General features: G+C 38.0%; 2 protein-coding genes across 3 annotated transcripts; both read right to left on the bottom strand.

The window, feature by feature from the left end:
- Window positions 1-596: 596 nt before the first annotated feature.
- LOC109073088 (transmembrane protein 119-like) lies at window positions 597-3300 on the bottom strand. Its single transcript, XM_019089259.2, has 2 exons — window positions 3044-3300; window positions 597-1762 (listed from the first exon to the last, which is right to left on the bottom strand). The coding sequence occupies exons 1-2, from the start codon at window positions 3047-3049 to the stop codon at window positions 878-880; spliced, it is 891 nt and encodes a 296-aa protein (XP_018944804.1). The 5' UTR covers window positions 3050-3300; the 3' UTR covers window positions 597-877.
- A 2883-nt stretch (window positions 3301-6183) lies between these two features.
- On the bottom strand, window positions 6184-17486 carry LOC109073106 (coronin-1C-A-like). 2 transcript variants are annotated; one of them, XM_042756098.1, is made up of 12 exons: window positions 16458-17486; window positions 14721-15827; window positions 11775-11974; window positions 11544-11666; window positions 11319-11448; window positions 11022-11203; window positions 10821-10940; window positions 10638-10742; window positions 10041-10186; window positions 9096-9153; window positions 7794-8036; window positions 6184-7715 (listed from the first exon to the last, which is right to left on the bottom strand). In XM_042756098.1, the coding sequence occupies exons 1-12, from the start codon at window positions 17479-17481 to the stop codon at window positions 7596-7598; spliced, it is 3558 nt and encodes a 1185-aa protein (XP_042612032.1). In that variant the 5' UTR covers window positions 17482-17486; the 3' UTR covers window positions 6184-7595. The 2 variants fall into 2 exon arrangements, with proteins under 2 accessions (XP_042612032.1, XP_042612036.1); XM_042756102.1 differs by lacking the exons at window positions 14721-15827; window positions 16458-17486 and adding an exon at window positions 13949-14121.
- Between the last annotated feature and the right edge of the window lie 2456 nt (window positions 17487-19942).

The raw sequence follows: 19942 nt of genomic DNA on the forward strand, positions 1-19942 counted from the left end.
AGCCACAAAAGATCTGAAGCAAACTACCACTGGTTGTAGAGAGTGGAGTTATTGCACTGACCAGCATTTATTAACATTATTTAAGATATTCAGATTAAGAAATCTGGTCTAATCTCATAAATATGCCAATAGCAAGTTTATATCGTGAATATCATGTTCTTCATAAAGTACATGTTGAGACTAACTGGTCTTAGAATAAACCGTTTGCATGGGGCTTTGTGGCATTCTACAGCTGTGGCTGAATACCCCTCGACCTTGAAAGGAAATATTTAGAGCTAGAATGTGTAAACAATAAGCTGACACTAAGATTTGTCTCCTTAATTGGAGTAGCAAGAGTGCTTGCTTTATTTTTTGGATGCGTGTGTGTGTGTTTATAGTGCATTGCAGTGTTGTGAGCCATTAGATGGAAGATAACAATAGATCATGAGACATAAAATATTATTCTTCATGCCTAAGCCTTTGCAATCTACTTCCCTAACCGCTCTATTCTTTATGGATGTCATTGGTAATAATAGAGAGTAAAGCAAACAATATAAATAATATTTCTGATTTAGGGGTAAAGAGTCATGTCAAATGAAAAGAGATTCATGACAACCAACATTTAAAATGCAGTTTTTATGTCTTGCCTAACAGGCATCCGTTCATACCATTTACACTTGAGTAAAAAAAAAAATTAAAACAGATTATTACATTTATATGTGGTACATTGAAATAAACAGTCACAAACAATATTAAATCTGTATATTTTCCTTGAAAAAACTGATGATCTCACTGAAACTTCATACTACATTTTTAAGTTTTACAATGTGTCCAAGAAACACACTTTGGTCTGTATTTACATCTAAGTGTTTCCTTTAAGGCTTTAAAAATGTCCACACTAAAATGCTGTTTTCTCTTCACTGATAAATGTTGAGCCTGAAGTAGCAACATCCTGTTTGTTCGTGTCCTCTTGGATCTCCAAATTCTCTGACCCAGATGAATGTTTGCTCTCTTCAGGGGGCCCAGAGTCTGAGGGGTCAGTATTTTCCATGTCACAAGCAGGGACTGTATCCTGGGACCTGCTGGGGGCACTCTTTTCCACAGTATCCTCAACAGCAGACTGATTTGTGGTCTTGTCCTCTAGCGAGCCACAGCTCTCCTCTTGACTCTTGTCGCACTGAACACATTCCTCATCTTCCGCATGTTTTTGGTCTTCCACTGTTTTATTTTTCTCCTTCAATGGCATCTTGATTGGAGTTCGTAGGTTCTTGGTAGCCAGCATGATGTCCTCTTGGAGCCGCCTGGCAGAATTCACCGGCTCCTCACTGGAGCTGGTGTTGGCTTTCTCCAAGACTTCGCTGAAGAAGCGCACTCCTCCAGTCTTGTCTCGATCATCCACGTACATCTTGGAAGGGAAAGCGCAAGGATAGTAGGTGCTGACTTTATGTCGGCGACTCAGGATGGCAGCCAAGCCGAGGATGGTGATGATGAGTAGAAGTAATGTAGTAATGACGATTATGGGAAGGTGGTTCTCTTGTAAGAAGTCCACCAGCTGATCCAAGAATGATTTGCTACGTTTTTCTCCATCTATGGAGGTGAACTTCACTGATTCATTAAGGAAGGAGGAAATGCCAGGTGTTGGGGTAAAGTCCCACTGCCCACTGCCCTCCAAGGAGTCATTAAAAATGTCTGGGGTGGCATAAGTGGGGCGCCTGCTCAGCAGAATGACAGACAGGCCAATGAGGCATTGGAGATCTGAGTGGTCCATCCTGTGACTGAATACCTGAGACGGTTATAAAGGCATTTTAATTACTCAATTTTAAGAAAATTTACCAGTTTTTAACAGTAAAGCTAACAGGGACTGTTCTCAGAACTTTGGCTAACATTCTGGTAAGGTTCTTGAAGTTATGAACGAATCCAGTAACACTAGAAAGTTCTTTCAAATGTATCTGGTCTTTTAATAACTGTCCCCTAACATTAGCAAAATAAAAAATTAAACTTTCCGTTAATATTTTCTCTAATGTTTGTATAATCAAAAAAAAAAAAAAAATTAAATAAAAAAAGAGAGATTTTGAACATTCAGAGAACATATAGAAAAAACATGATTTCATAACTTAGTGGGAATGTTAGCAAATTGTTCTTAAAACCTATTTTTGTTAGCTGGGATGTTATCGATGTGGACTCACTAACTTCAGCTTTAAAGATAAATAGTTAGTTAAAATCTAAGACAAAATTCAAAGCACCATAGAAACCTCATTGGATTCTCACAATAAACAACCATTTTTACAGCATTTATTAATCTAAGAAAATGTTAGTTTCTAAAATGTACTAGTTAATTGCTCATTCCTGTTTGTTCATAATGATGTATACTGATTAACATAATGTGAATTTATACAACTTAAAATGTTACAACTGTATTAGTAAATGTAGAATTTAACAGTTAAATATTTTAAATAAATGTATAAAAATATAAATGAACAAGCCTTAAGTTCATATAGTATATAATAAATATAGATCTACAAAAGACAGCTGGTGAACCAACATAAATTACGACGGTTCATTTCTTTAAATAAAGGTATTTCATCTGAGTTCTCTCCACTCTGTGGCATCTGTTCTCAAGCTGACGGCCATAATAATCACTGGACATTTGGTGCACAACAGAAATAGTATCAGTCTCATGTGGCGCGTAACTCTCAAAAACACACACACAGCATTAATATTAGTCTCAGTCAGTGTTTTTATGCTGGCTTCAAAGCATTTTCAAACATCAAAAAGTTCTGTCCTTAGCACATGAACTTCCTTTTTCTGTTGCTTTAAAAAAAAAGGGTCATCTTGCCAAATTCAACTGTGAGAGTCCAGTCTAGAACCATTCTTTGTTAGAGAATCTGCTAAACAGTTAGAGAACAGTTTTAAACTTAGGTAGCCACAACTGGACATGAGCCTTGTAAAGCTGTGCATTCCTGCAAAGTATTAGTCATCTGTCTATCGTTACATGGACAGGAACGACATTACTAAAATAGAAAACAGACAAAAGAAAAGTTGAAATGAAAGAGTTCATACTTACTTTCATGTGCTGATGTTCTAAAACATGCTGACTGAAGATGATCTAACATGGAGGAGAAAGCGTCTGCTGTTTCCTCCTCTGGATGTCTGTTGTTACAGACTGCACGATGAAGAACAGTTGGATTGGTGTGGGGGGAAGAAACTTCTGTTGTCCCCTCCTCCTCCTCCTTCTCCTGCGTTTACTCTGTCCCAGAAAGACTGACTGGGCCTTTTCCAGACACACTGTTCTCGTTAAGGCTGTTTGGGGGAGAGCCGAGTTTTTTTCCCCCGGCCCATGCACTGGAGAACTTCAAGCCACCAGATGCAGCACAGTTTGTTTCAAACTCCAGATTCCCATTTTCATCCAGTATCTTGAACTTAAAAACAAAAGTGCCTTTAAAGATGCATTCTTCTAACCATTAAATCTAAATACAGACATTGATGGTCCCTTGTAAAATAGTTTGGGTTTGTATTTGGCCTTCAAACAGAAGCTTTCAGGTCCTTGAGGAAGAGCTTTATGTTTCCTGTGCTCACATGATCCATGGGGGAGAGGGCACACGTGTCGCGAACCACTGCTGGAACAATGGACAGGGTGTTGAGACCTGAAAAATATAGAGCTGCTGTGGTAAGTCTCAAACCCAAAGAACAGCAACATATAATGATGGTGAGACTAAAACGTACCGTTTCAATATATTTAAAAAACAATATTTGTAGGAATATTTTGAGGTTCATCTGTTGGAATGTAAAGTCTATCCTATAGGCCCCTCAGAATTAGTTTTCAATATGGCAGCCCTTTTGAGGCAGTTTGGACTTTTAATGACTTGTTAAGACATAAAAGATTATGAAACCATCTGCTTTCAGAGCACCTAAGCTAATCTTGAGAGAGTTGAGGCTGAAGGATGTTGTATGTCTTTTTTCATGTCATTCTTTCTTTACTACAGAATAATAAACCTTGCTGTGAACAGACATGGCAAATAAATGTCTATACATGCCTCTGAAATAACAGTAAAGAGAAAATGTCCTTGGGATAATGTAGGGGTCTTGTATCACCCTGAAAGGGGTTTATTTTGCAATAATGACCAGCTACTCACTAAATAATATATATGTGGGCATAACATATTGATTTTTACCTGCGTATACAAAACGGAGTATATGTACGTGTACGGTTGGACTGAAAAAACAACAAATAAAAAAAAGGCATCTTTGCAGCTAGAATCAGTCCAGTTGGACACCACCCATATATACATTGTCATTCAAAATACACACACATGTTGTATATACCAGTTTAAAGGAAATCAATGGTGCCCATCAACAGGATTCTGGAAGTGAACTACTCCTTTAAGTGGACCAGTGTACTCACTCACTCTTGACTTACTCTGAATAGTCAGTCAAAGTTGCTATGACTGTTTGAGGAAACCAGAAGGGGCTATCTACAAAAACTAGGCATTCAACAATTATTATTTTTCATGGCAAATTCCGATTACCATTTTTTTTACAAGCAAATGAGCCGATTCTGATTTTGATTGCTGATTTTATTTTATTTATTTTAAGCAAGAGACAAGAAAGAATGAAAGACTACATGAACAAGATGTTTATCTGCTCTATTACAGGCTGAACTGGCCTTAAAATCTCTGTAGCTATTTGAAATTATATGTTTTTAAATCACATTCCAAAAAAGATGCTACATACATGTAGCATGAGCATTTATTTTTTATTTAAATTAAAGTGCATCATTTCAAGATTTAAAGGGTTAGTTCAGCCAAAAACGAAAATTATGTTGTTAATGACTCACCCTCATGTCGTTCCAAACCCGTAAGACCTCCGTTCATCTTCGGAACACAGTTTTAGATATTTTAGATTTAGTCCGAGGAGCTTTCTGTCCCTCCATTGAAAATGTATGTACGGTATACTGTCCATGTCCAGAAAGGTAATAAAAACATCATCAAAGTAGTCCATGTGACATCAGAGGGTCCGTTAGAATTTATTGAAGCATCGAAAATACATTTTGGTCCAAAAATAACAAAAATTACGACTTTTCATCATTTTTCTTTCTCTTCCGGGTCTGTTGTGAGCGCGTTCACAGCACTGCAGTGACGCCGCTGACGTACGACGCTGCTGACGTGTTATCTTTGTTATTGGGCGCACCAGAAAACACGTCAGCAGCGCCGTACGTCAACAGTCACAGCAGTCGCGTTTACAACAGACCCGGAAGAGAGAAGAAAATGATGAATAAAGTCGTAATTTTTGTTATTTTTGGACCAAAATGTATTTTCGATGCATTCTAACGGACCCTCTGATGTCACATGGACTACTTTGATGATGTTTTTATTACCTTTCTGGACGTGGGACAGTATACCGTACATACATTTTCAATGGAGGATCAGAAAGCTCTCGGACTAAATCTAAAATATCTTAAAACTGTGTTCCGAAGATGAACGGAGGTCTTACGGGTTTGGAACGACATGAGGGTGAGTCATTAATGACATAATTTTCGTTTTTGGCTGAACTAACCCTTTAAGTGCAAATGAGTGCAAGTGACATGACATACACCCAAGTATGGTGACCCATACTCAGAATTCGTGCTCTGCATTTAACCCATCCAAAGTGCACATACACAGCAGTGAACACACACCCGGAGCAGTCGGCAGCCATTTATGCTGCGCCGCCCGGGGAGCAGTTGGGGGTTCAGTGCTTTGCTCAAGGGCACCTCAGTCGTGGTATTCCCAGCCCGAGACTCGAACAAACAACCTTAGGGTTAGGAGTCAAGCTCTCTAACCACTAGCACAAGACTACCCCACATTTAAGGCAAACAGAATGATCCGACTTGAGCTTTGTGAAATTATGATAAAAATGCAAATTCACTCTCAGACAGCAGGTGGCGCTTATGGAACACCTGCAATATAGTGTCTCCTTGGTTACCGCTGTAAACAAAGCAGAGCTGCAAAAAATAAATAAATAAATTTAAAAAACCTTTTTCAAAAGGTGATTTTTCACAGAAAGGTGTAGACTTTGTATCTATCGGTTGACTATCCATAATCAAGTATTCAAGCTAGATTAATAATAACTTTTTATATCGTCAAACATAAGAGCATTTTGTCTGCTCAGATTCATGACATCATTGTAAACAGTTCTACAAACTAGAAAATGATAGCAGACTTCATGAAGAATCATGAATGAAAAGATTTATTGTAAAGTCAACTTTTTTTATTTTAGGTGAAGTTTGGAATGCATGCACAAGACTGTTTAGAACACAGATAAGTGCTCAGATTTTTATGGATGTTGTCCTCCAGCAGTGGTCAACTGAGGAGGTCTGTCTAAAACCAGAAACACACATAGAGGCACCAATACATTTACAGTACATGTACATCAGAAGAGCTCGCAGGTAGCCACTGCCTCTTAAAACCAAGTTCACTCATCAGAGCATGTGTCAGCCCAGGATTCTGTAACATGAGAATAATTCAAAAGCAGGGGAAAACTGGAGAACATGGATAATGACAACAAAAAAATAGCCATTTCCTAATCAAAATAAGGTACTATTTCTGTGGCAAAAACATCATGCAAATGACAAGTGTTGAGCATCCAATATTTCTGACTTCAGAGTGATTGATTTCCTGAGGTGCAACAGTAATTTCATAATTACTATTAGGTTAGAGCAGTAGGTTTTTGATTTATGAAGAATATGCACGAGGAATGCATTTTCAACAATACTTGCCAAAGTCTAACAGGTTTAGGTTTACGTTCACATTCATTCTGCAACATGAAGTTATTGCTTCTGGATATATTGTAACTGATTGTATTATATGTTAAAAAACCCTGTTGTTGGATGCTTTATAATCAATTATGATGATCCCAAAGCAGGCAATGGAGGAAATGACTATGCGCTTACATCTCAAGGGACATTATTTGGACTGACTTTCCAAATCAATCCTGATGAATCCTAAATGCTGAATTTTAATGGTTATGAGCATTTCTTAGATTACACTAACTCGTATCCTTATCATCTATGATTAGTTGCCTTTACAATCACTTTAAATTCCCATCCACACAGTTCACACTTCCTTTTCTGCAGATGTCCCACTTTGTATAGTATGTCTTGTTTTTCAATAAGCCACTATCTAAAACTGGGAAAAACATATAAAAGTAGAAATAGAAGGGGAGGTGGACTTATTCACCTCAAATTTGGCAGCACAACAAAAAAGGAAAGAGAAATATTGATGTGTATATACAACGACACTCTGTAACATGCCGCTTAATATCAGAATACTCATGGAAACAATGTTACAATAACAAAAGAAATAAGAATGTAAAACAAAATGTAAAACATCAGTTAAAACCAATGACCACTCATATCCACAATTTTGCTTCTGCTATGCGAATGCTTTGGGGGAGACTTTACAAAAAGTAAAAGTCCATCTTGGAATGTTCCTTGAGGTCGTCCTTGTGAGAAACACCAAGCGGAATGATTGAGTCAAATTGAGAAATTTTGGCAGTGACTGACCCCCCTTGCCCAACTGAATCTCTCTCTCTCTCTCTCTCTCCATACTGACGCTATGGCTCAGACCACCACCAGTGTCTTAGATTGCCACTTTAGCCACTTGCTCTTCCAGTTTGGCGATTCTCCTGTCCTGCAGCGTGACCAGATCTCTAAGGGACTTGACTTCTCGCAGCAGCTCCTCTAACTTCACTTCATTCTTCTGCAAAGCAGATTGAGATGCTTTAGCACCAATTATTAGTGGGTAAAAAATAACAAGTCAATGAAGCATCATACTTACTTTGGTTAGCTGAGGAGAGGCAGGTTTCTGGGGAATTGCTGGCTCCTCCACCTTCTTGGGTGCTTTGTTATCCAGCACATTTTTCTTGACTACTTTGAGGTCGCGGTTCTTGCCCGGAACATAACCGTGTTTGAGCGAGATCAGGATCGGTTCGCCATTCTTTCCGTCAAACCACTCCTCGGCCTCAAGCGCTGGGTCTGGACCTGCTGTATCTGGATAGAGGTCGTCCTGAAAGAGGTCTGACTGCCAAAAACAAAGCAGACAGGAAATACCGTAATGAGTATTTTGGATTCATGCTGTTTGTTTTCTCTGAAAACATCTGCTGCTTAAAGTCAATTGAAACTAAGTGCTTCCCCTTTTCTTAATTAATTAATGAGCATAAAAATCACACTTTTGATTGAGCTATCCCAGTAAAAACTAAACACAAAATAAATAAAAACTCATCAGCTGAACATCGTTATTAACAATCATTGTTTTAATAACTGATTTTTTGGAATATACTGAAGAATAACAAATTCATACAGAATGATTAAACCTGCAGTCCGTAACTTTTTTTGGTTAAAAATGATATTTCAGCAAATACATAACCAGCCAGTGTTCAAACCTATAGCCTTGCTTTAGCCCGATTCACAACGGTTAGCTTATAATAATCTTTTCGGAGTGGTACCGGTAGGTTTGCGCGGGAAATTCAAGCATGTTGCTGCGTCATTACGTCACGTCTGTAAACATAAAGAAGTTGTTCCGGCTACTAGGCTTTCGTATGTGAGGATCCTGCAGGTGGTGGGTCGTTTATAGCCTTTTCCCACAGCAGCCAGAACAATTAAATGTCAAAAATCATTTGGATTGTAATCCAGAAAGGATTATATGAAACACATATGAATGAAATTAAATTATATTCCAGTTTTAAATGTGCGTCTTCTGATTACAGATAGTTTGGGATTACAATTACACAAGATTTGTATTTTAAAGACAACCAGTTCGAAGGGGCAGACTTGTTACTTACTTGTTAAGATGACAATATACGGTGAAAATTCTTATTTGGGTCATATATTCCAAGACATAGCTAGAATCTGTGATTACTAAATATAGGATTCTCACCAGTGCGGTGACTGACTGCCACACATACTCCGCAAAACATTAGATTCATCCGCGCTGGAGCCGTGCCAGAGTACAACCCAAGCAAGGAAGATAATTCCGCAAGTAACCGCAATTCCAGGTTTTCAAACAGAGATGGCGACAAAGAGGCAAAACTTACGGACTGCAGCTTTAAATGAGCAACAAACACAATACAGTGAAAAGTACCTTTCTAGGAACGGTCATGATAATTGGCTCACACTTTCTCTCATGAAGTTTATAAAACCTGTGAGAAACAACCAATATGTTATTGGTGTTAATGGTAATAAGCACAATCTTAATCTCAAAAAACTTTTACAGTGTTTTTACTTTTTCAATTTACAACGTTTTAAAAGATTTCTTTTTCAAATAAATACTATTTTTTTGAACTTTATAGTCATCAACAAATCCTAAAAAAAGTTCCCAAAAAAATATTAAGCAGCACAACTTTTTTTTATAATACATTGAAAATATGTTTCTGGATCACCAAATTTAGCATTTTAGAACAATGACTGGAGGATTACATGACAGTGACACTGAAGACTGGAGTAATATCTGCTGAAAATGCAGCCTTGCCATCACAGGAATAAATTACATTTTAATATAAACAGAAAAGATGAACAATTATGTACAAGAAGCTTTCTTCACCCACCAACATGGGTAAATTTGATTTGTAATAGCCTATGCAATTTCCAACAATGATTAAACACAGAATGTACACCCTTATGACAGAATGCATCCTAAAACTAATGATGCTAACAGTGATCATTAGTTGTCAAATAACATTTCCATGACCTTTAGGAGCCACAGCATGATCAGTGCCACATTGTCATCAGTAAGATTTTATAGTCAATGACAGGCTAATGCCTCCCCTACTGGAGAATAGAATCAACCTAGCAGCAGGAATGAAGCATCAATCACATCACACTGCTGAGAACCATAATCACAGCAATGCTGGCCTAAAGTCAGTTGAGTTTCTCGGAAATATCATCATTCTGACACTGCCATAAGCACATCAAATACCTCTGATAACAGGGATGAATCTAAAGCCACACACACTTTCTGAAAACCTTGGGCCTGTTTTCTATTTTCAGAAATACTATTTAAAGAAATTCCTGTGCAAATAGTGCATACCTGGCTATCTCGCACTTGTTGACGTCTAGGCCTCTTTTAGGCATATAGCCCATGCCTCTCTGGGGCTCCTTGCTGGAAAACGTGTTGAGGTAGTGCACATACGGCGCCTCGTCTGTGATCTCGAAGTAACGGATACTGCTGTCACCCTGGAGCAGAAAACAAGGTTACAGGTTTTTTTGTTTGTTTTTTTATTTTTTATTTTTATTTATTACCTCATTAAAATATACTAAAAATGTGTTATAATTTTGTGTGATATCACTATTTTTGTTATGAGAGTGTTTTTATAAAAAGGGGCTTCTAGGGGGGCCCCAAATTATTCAAATTTTTATATTTTAACAATCTTAATCAAAGTGCTAAAAACTCAAAAGTGATGATCTATGGCATGAAACTGACATGTTTTGAGTTGTTTTATAAAAACAGAAGTACCAGAGGTACATATCAGACAATTGTCTCAGTCAAAGTACAGTATATAATTCATTTGAATAAATTGCTGTGTATAATTTATTTAAGTCAACGTGTCAATGTTAATATGTTTATGTGGAAGTCAATACAATATAGCTGAACTCATACTTTCTGGATCACATAAAACTTGCTCACCTTTCCACACAGGTAGACCACATTAGTGTCAGGGTCATAGAAGGGAAGCAACACTCCATTGCTGGGGTCCATTTCATGCACTGATATTGGCTCCTCCATGTTTTTTTAAAGAGATGCACATCAACATATTTAACAAAAGTGTCTAAAAAAAATCGTACTTTTCAAACATTTATTTTGGCTTACTGGATTCCATAAAGCCAGCTGCCGCTCACTCATACGACTGAAGCCAGTGGTGAAGATGTTTCCATCAGCCAGAAATATGGCTCTCATGGGCCGTGCCCCCTCATGGGCCTTATCCTTCTCCTGTGATCATCAATGTCAGTGAAATACAAATAACTGTGAAAATAAAGAGTCTTCAGTGTAATTCCAGATGTTTTCACTTACCGCAATGATCTTCCCCTTGCGTGGGTCGATAACACGCACTTTCTTATCCTTGCACGCGGTACAAATAAGACTGCCGTTGCGACTCCAGCAGACGTTGAAGATCACGTCAGGATGCATATCCTCCAGGTTGATCAGAGCTTCTCCTGTGCCCACGTTCCAAATGATGATGAGATTATCGCATCCTGACAGAGGAGGGAACACAAAAGTGGTTTTTGATCATTCAGTCATGCAACATAACATGTTTTTGATGTTCAAGATGATAAATGTAAGGGTTGTTTTGCTTTTAAAATCTCATACCTGCACTTAGCAGAACATTGCGGGCTGTTGGATGCCACATCACGATGCCCACCCTCTTGGAGTGACCCTCTAACACAACGACAGGCTCAGAAAGAGGTGCAGTGAGACCATTCTCAGGGATCTGCCATACCTGTGTGGCAAAAATGCAAATATTTTCATAATTATCATTCTCTTGGACCCAAGCAGAGTCTCTATGAGAGGATGTGGTGAAGGAGCTGAACACACCATTACTGTACAATCTTCAGAGCCGCTGGCAATGACGTGATCATTGTGCGGGCACCAGTCAATGTCCAACACAGGGCCCGTGTGACCACAAACAGTGGGGTAGGCCTTGTCAATACGACCTGTCTGCAAACAGAAAAAAGAGAGCATGAATTTATATCTCATTTTGTATAATTGTGACCTAACTGAATAAATGCTATGTGAGCATTTAATTCATATACGGTTATCCCTTACCTTTTGCAGAGGCAAAACGAGGAAAGCTCCACCACCACTAGCCTCAACAATAATAGCAACAAATTTGGGGTTTACTGCACAAAAGGCACTGTCCCAGGTAACCCGCGAAACCCTAATGTCATCATAGCACTGGTCATTCTTCACCGCCTGACCGAACACATGACGGAATTTACTCTGTCGTACCACTCGTCTGATCATTTCTGAAAACACAAGAGAAGAGAAAGGTTTTTCTTGCTTGTTGTAATGATTTCTTATATATATATATATATATATATATATATATATATATATATATATTTACAATGGTACTTTATTTATTTAATAATTAAATTCCTGAAAATTATATTTTGCAGTATAACACATTCTTAATGGCTGATGAGCGAATGCATTTTCAATGTTTTTCTTTTGCTTTCAGACTTCATATTGACAGTGTATCTTATTAGGGTAAGATGAGCAGTCAGCTAGAGAGCACTGGAAATCAGTTTTCCATTTCACTCTGTACATGCACGTCTCCATAAAAGACAAGAGGAGAAGTTAAATGCAGTTTTGTGAGTCAGTTTCATTGAGCCACTGTGCAGAAACATTCATCTTGATATGAAAAAGCCACGCTCTAAAGACTGTTTAAATTAATGAATAAGTAATAAGTAATTAATTCCAGTAATACATAATTAGTCACTTATTGATAAAAATTTTAATATAAATAAAATATCCTATATTTGACTAATAATCTATTTATTTGTATTAGTTCATAAGTGGGTATGACCATTTGTTATCGTAAGGAACACTTGAAACAAACTTTCATTGGTGTAATAGTAGTTGAATGATTCAGTCAGTCATATTAAAACATACTTCACCAGATAATTTATGTTATGAAGCATATATTTTAGCTCACTTGACAAAATTGGTTACAGTGTATGAAATTTCATGCAACATTATGTAGACTATAAAAGTAAACATTCTCTTTCTTGAACAAATTTGTATTGTTTATCAACCATGATTAAAGTAAGATACAGGTCAAACAGTAAATTCCTAGAAGATCAAAACCTAATGAGCTGCCAAAAAGACAGCATTTTTTAATAAGCTAATAAGCACACACCAAAGATGGACAAAAATGATGCACACGTGATGCCCAAAAATGCTGTCTAGATTTTATGACACAGCCAGCGTGCTTATTCCTAACCAGTATTATATTATATACTGATAAATAAATCGACATCCATAATTATACATTAATAATCACCGGATATTTGAGTCGCCTTTATTAATGCGTTATGTGCATCACCTGAAGCATCGGCTGAGATCTGGTAGGACCCTGATTGATGGCGGTGTCTTCATAAATAAGAGCAACCACCATTAATAACACTAATAATAAACATAAACGAATCCAAACAGCTGTGTTTGTGAGAATAAAATGTAGTCATCACAATAAAGTCATGGATGTGCTTTTGGAAATAGGTCAGCTGTATGGCGGTGTGTGTGTGTGTGAGTGTGTTTGCTTTCTAATGGCCGAGCTGCGTTAAGAGCATCCCGGCGAAATAAATAAATAAAAAATAAACACACACCACTTACATTTCTACTAAAATTAATTAAGATTAAGAATAAAAGAGAAAAGATGGACGGATGAGAGAAAGATGAAGAGAAAGATAAGATATTCTCCTATAGTGCGAGAGTAAGCATGAATAAACGTGACATAATCGATGGATGGGCAGGCTTCTGCTGGGGTGAGAAAACGAGCTAACCGCTAACCGAACAAATGAATGAAAACAGCTGAAAAAGCATCAGCAGTGCAGCTTGTTTGGAGCCGTGCGTGTTTTCTTTGCGTGTGCTGGCGAAATGCGACGTGCCGCTTTGAAGTGGAGGCGTGCTATCTACCCGGCACAGTTCATCATGGTCAACTTTCAATTAATATCTCACTATTTCTGCTTATCTCGCCATATGCATGATAATCAAAGGCTGGATGTAGTCTCACATGTCAGAAAACGACGCTAAATGAGCCGAATCGCCAGCAAATGACCATGCACGAGCGCAAGTGTTTTTTTCCGATAAGGTACTAGCTGTTTCCAGAGCTTGTTTAAAATCAGTGATGCTTGCTAAAATCGAGCTAGCATTCCAGTAGAGGCTATTGCACCACTGACCTGCCTTGCATTAATATGACCAAAAGCGAAAACGCTTACCTTTATCAGTACTACGTCTCTCAGAGCGTCAAATTCAAAGCATTAATTTCTTTTCTCACAGATTCAGTTGTGCTGGTGACTGTCTCAGTGAATTGCGGCTAGCCACAATAGCTTCCCTCCTCTCCTTTATTTGAATGAACGGGAGAAAACGCCCTTGTTCTCCTCTCCCCTCCCCTCCTCCTCATGTCCTTCTTACATGGACATCAGTTGTGTGTGTGAATGAGAAGTGATGGTACAAATTGTACCATACTGGTTGACCGGTTACTGTGGTTTAATTGGTAAGGTCATTTTATAAACGGAAAGACCGTTGAGCATCTCTCCATTGCAAACACTACCTTGAGCCAAAGAAGCTTTTCCATCTTATGCATTTAAACACGTTGTGCTTTGCCTTCAAGTGAGCTGATCATTTTACAGGACTCTTGTTTTTATGTTAAGAGTGAAAAAAGGATGAAGTCATGCTCATGTTGGATTATGTTACAAAGTGCAATGTGCCCTAAAATCTAATTTGGAGTCTTGTTTTTCTGTTTCAGTGTGGTGTAGGGCTTTTCAAACTTCATCAAGTCCCTAGATATTATGATCTGAGGGACCTCCTTTCTAAAATGTTAATGCAGCTATATGTTTTAATTTATAAAGAGCCATTTATAACGTGTGATATATATATATATATATATATATATATATATATATATATATATATATAAAGAAATCTGATCAAGATTTTCTATAACTTTGTGAAAACTAGGAATGCAATCAGCTTGAAAACATGTCTTACCTTTTTTCGGCGAGGATCTTCTTTCCATTTTATGGGAAGATGTTTGTACATCAAAGGCTCTCTTCATTTGCGATACTTTTAGACTTTGGCTTCCCACAGTCACATCTGGCCTGGCTTCCATTATGTTTGTCCTGCTGTGATGTATCACTTTCTCCTGGATTTTGTTGCTGTCTCTGATGAGTTCAGAGACGGGCCTGTATCTGGACAGTTCGTTTTCCTCTGAAGCAGAAGAATCACTGCTTGGAATTCGACAGGCGGTGTGAGGATATCTAGTTGGGACTGCGGTGGGTTCAAGGTCTTCTTCATCCTCAATGTCCATCATGTAGCTTTCAGAGTCACATCTACCATATTTCAAAGGCTGATCCACATTTTCTAAATCAGAGTCTTTGCTTGCTTGGTTCTTCTCTGTGTCTGTTTTAGCAAATGGATTTTGAGGCTTATTCGGCACAGGTGGTGGTGGGCCCTTTATTTTTGCTCTTTTTTTTAGCAGTGGTCTCAGCTGAGACATATCCATTTCTTTTAGTTCTTTGTCATCGAGAGTTCCTATCAAGTTATCGCAGTCAGGTGCAACAATTTCATCATATGGGGCTAAATAATATCTTGGAATATCAGCAGCCTCAGGATCTAAGGACATGCACATGTAGAATGGGGACTCAGTATAATAAGGTGACATATCAAGACATGATGGATCCATATTAAAGTCCTCAACGGACTCCAGTGCCTCCTGCCTTCTGCCCATTTTAATATTTCTGAGCAATAGGTCCGAATATTTGCTTGGCTCGTCTGTGGAATGAGAAGCAGATTCCTTGCGGCCAGCAGCTTTTTTAAAGGGATTCTTTGGTTTCTTCGGAACAGGTGGTGGAGCTCCTTTGATTTTGGCCTTTTTCTCTGTCTGAGCATCTGCGGGTAGGATGTCAGAGATCATGCTCTGTATTTCAGCGTGAGGAACGTACAAATGAGAGACGTCAGATGACTTCCTCGCCTCCTGATCAGGAAATGTATGAATCTGAAGTGGTGGTGTGATCACAGCTGTGAAATAGAGAGGCTCTTTTTCCCGCTGCAAAGAAGCCACCTGTGTGACTCTTTCGGCATCACCAGCATCAAAATCTGAGTGAGAAAAAGAATTGAAATGGTTTACAAGCATTTGAGCTACATATTTACTGCTGACCTTTGTGTTTATGTCATTCAGTTTGTAGATCTTTGGGTTACAAACTCTTACTCAGACTCTTTTGCCCTGATGCACCTGAAATGTACCATTTTCACTTGATAATTCAAGTAAAGAAGAAGTATTATGTCTTCCGTTAAGATGACCATCATAGTCTTTTCTGCTTTCTGTGGAATTCAACTGAACAGCTTTTCGGCAAACAGATTCAGTGTCTCTTTTCACACAGGGTACTCCCTTTTTGGCTGGGTGAGGTGCATTGCTAACAGGGACGGTTTTAGCACTGGATGCAGTTAAACTCTAAGATGACATAACTGTTGAGTGTTTTTCCATGAGAGTGAATGCCCCTTTGTCATCATTTTGCTTTTCAGTGTTTAACAAAGTATAGCTTTGGCTTAAATCTGGATGGAATGTGCTTAACAACTTTTGTTCAAAGTCCTCCTCAATCTTCAACGGGACTAGAGCTGTGTCTGGATTTGTGGGTTCCGTAACAGGGTCAAAATAGTTGATTGTTGTCACTCTAGATCTTAATAAACAAGGTTAATCAAAGGGAATATGCAAGATTTTGTCCTTACCTTCAGTTTTACCCCATCCGGTCTCTTCTTTTCCCAGTAATGGTGTACGGAAAGTTGGGTTTCTTTGGTCGTTTCTGAAGTTTTCTTTGGGTGTCTGTGAGGCATCATTAGGTTCTTGGAAAACACATTGTGAGAAACCTCTATTGATATTTTTATCTCCCTGTAAATTATCCTGCTTATTAGCACTCTGAAGCCACGGGCGACTTGAATTTGAGTGGACTCCAGTGATTGACGGACATGTAGTCACAGTCTTTGGACATAAAGAATCAACTCTGTCCAAATATTCAAATCTGTCTGCATCAGGACTTTCTTCATGTCGAACAGTTCCAGCACTTTCTTTGCAAACTTTTTCACAACTTCTCCTAATTTTGTCACTTCTTAGGGTCTGCATTTCATGTTTATATTTGTCCTCTGAAACTCCTAATTCCTGGAATGGCTGTCTTTCAAGTAAAATATCATTCTCTGATTCCAAAGAAGATTTCCTCTTTATTTCAACATTACCACTCATCTTTGTCATTGCCTTTGTGTCTAACATCCCTTTCTGTCTCTCAGACAGTGTCTGTGTCTCATGCTTCTCAATGTTCATGCCGTCATCTGTTGAGTCCCCTTGACAAGAGCCTTCTAACATGTTTGGAGTATCCTTGAGGTGTGTTTTGTCAGGTCGTTGCTGGTCCACAGCACTAGATATATCTGTGGCTGTTTTGAATTCTGAGGCACATGAATCTCTTGCTAGGCTCAGTTGAGGATTTGGTGTCCTGGCATTCTGTGAAACATCCGTGTCATAACTCTGTCTGATCTTTTTTCCCCTCTGGTTTAAAGAGGGCTCAGTGGTGTTGTCATTAGGTCTTGTTGGTTCCTGATGGGGCTCTAGTATGGAGGTGTCCAAGTGAACAAAATTCTGCTCTGTTTCTTCTGAGCTGTTGGAATGTGCTTCCTCCTCGCTTCGGTTTAAGATCTCATAGTCACTAACGGCGCCAGTCAGGACGTCTTCTTTTCCTAGCTCCTTGTCCTGTTTCTGTCCCATCACCCCTGTGAAGAACACATATCCCCACCCATGAGTTTATGAACAGACCGTATATCTTTATCTGTAACGAGCCTCCTCCCATTTCAAGCTCTCTCTTGTTCCTCTCACATCACTCCTTACTGGAATGTTGCATTGCCTAAAATTAAATGACTCTCAATGTGGCTATTGAGTCACAGAACCAAAATGGGAACCGGACAACTGGCAGAGTAGATCAGTTACCAGGTGCGAAGGTCACATTAGACATGAAAGGGGAAAACCACAGACTCCAAACATATCCTACGGCTCTTGACCTCAACACACCAGACCTCCTGGCCACTGTGGCTATGTTTCCATCCAAGCTGGAAATTTAGTTTATCATTTATTTTAATATATTAAAGTGAATTAAAATTAATATATTAAAATTAAAATTGTGTATATTAAAATGAATTATTAATATATAAAAATGCCAATATATTTACACGACTGTTCAAAAGTTTGGTGTCAGTAGGATTTTTTTCATGTTTTTGAAAGAAGTCTCTAATGCTGCATTTATTTGATCAAAAATACAGCAAAAACAGTAATATTACAATTTAAAATGACTGTTTTCTATTTTTACTTATATTGTAAATATATTTCAATAATATAATCATATCATTATAATAATTATATTGTTATTAAATTTCTTTTTTTTATTAAAAAATACAAAACAAACAAAAACAAAACAAAAAACAAAATATTGAATCCAAATCCCAAACTTTTGAATGGTAGTATGTTTGCATGTGTGTGTATAATATCCTAAAATTTGCATAAAAATTTATGGATTGAATTACAGACCAGCAGCACATGATCATTTTCAAGGAGTTTAGATCTACTGATTTATATTTACTTATTAATTACTTGTAATTTATTTATTGTTTAGTTATCCTGACTTTGATATAATACGTAAAAGCAATAAACTTTTTCAGAAAGTGACCTGTTGGCATAAAATAGACACACAGGGTGATATTAACTCTGTGACCTCTGGCTATAAGGGTCATGGTTTTATCAGTGACCTTCTGAAACTTCCACTGCACAGTGGTTTGAAAGAAAGAAGCATCCCATAATGCTCAGCTGACTGTAGTGTCACAATGTGGGTCTGGTGGGAAGAATAGTCTAAAATAGCCTCCCAAATATAAACATATGATAAGGTGTAAGCATGTCCTTTCTCCTCTGCCCTCATGCTGATATCAAAACTAAAAAAGCACAATGTTTTACTTAAGCATAAAAAGTCAAATAATGAGGATAAAGTCATTTCATCAAGAAGGCCCATATTAAGTATGCTAGTCAGAATATTTTGAGATACATGGGACACAGCTTGTGAATGTGGGTTTCTCTGTGTAAACATGAATGAATATGGCTCTACGTTATCAGTAAATGTCATCTCATTTGCGCCTCTCAGCATGATGTTTTAAGGGTCCAGTGCTCTGTTTTGACTCTTTACTGTCTGAGAATGTCAGCTGTAGAGGTAAAGCTCGAATGGCTGGGCTGCTGCATGAATGGCAAACTTATATTATAGTTATGTCATTGCACAGGCACTGCACAGTAAATCTAATAGGTTATTTTGAGTTTGACGACCTCAGCTTGCAATATCCCAAGCAGTGGGGAAGGGCCATCCATAAAAACAGACTTTCTCAGTTTAGCTCCCTACCCAAAAGTGTTAAAGGGTTACTCCATCCCAAAATGAAAATTTTGTCATTAATCACGTACCCACATGTCGTTCCAAACCTGTAAAAGCTTTGTTCGTCTTCAGAACACAATTTAAGATATTTTGGATGAAAACAGGGAGGCTTGAGACTGTCCCATAGACTGCCAAGTAAATAACAGTGTCAAGGTCCAGGAAAGTATGAAAAGCATCATCAGAATAGTCCATCTGCCATCAGTGATTCAACCGTAACGTTATGAAGTGAAGAATACTTTTTGTACACAAAGAAAACAAAAATAATGACTTTATTGACTGTGTCTCTCCAACAGAAATATCTGCGTTTAGAATTGCCAAAATGCTATGCTGATTTGAGAGCACAAAGGAATTGTTTATGCTCAAATACAAAAATGTACACATAATTGTTACGGTTGACATCACTGATGGCAGATGGAGTATGAAACACTTTTAAACTTTTCTGGACCTTGCACTGGTATTGTATCTATTGAGTCTCAAAGCCTCCCGGTTTTTCATAAAATACTTAAATTTGGAAGATGCTAAGCCTGGGTTTGGAACGACAAATGGGACATTAATGACAAAATTTTCATTTTCAGTAACCCTTTAAGAGAATTTGCAGGTTGAGCAAAGTTTTTCAAATATTATCTACTATTTGCAAACCAGATGGATAAACTTAACTGGCTGTGCACTGGTCATTTGGACTTGGAATTGCTAACCTGTTATTCAAATGACAACTATATCAGCAGCCGCTGTTTTTATTATCTACTATATGCAAAACAATCTTAA

The sequence above is a fragment of the Cyprinus carpio genome, chromosome A5 (genome assembly GCF_018340385.1).
Source record: "Cyprinus carpio isolate SPL01 chromosome A5, ASM1834038v1, whole genome shotgun sequence".
Classification (NCBI taxonomy): Eukaryota; Metazoa; Chordata; class Actinopteri; order Cypriniformes; family Cyprinidae; genus Cyprinus; species Cyprinus carpio.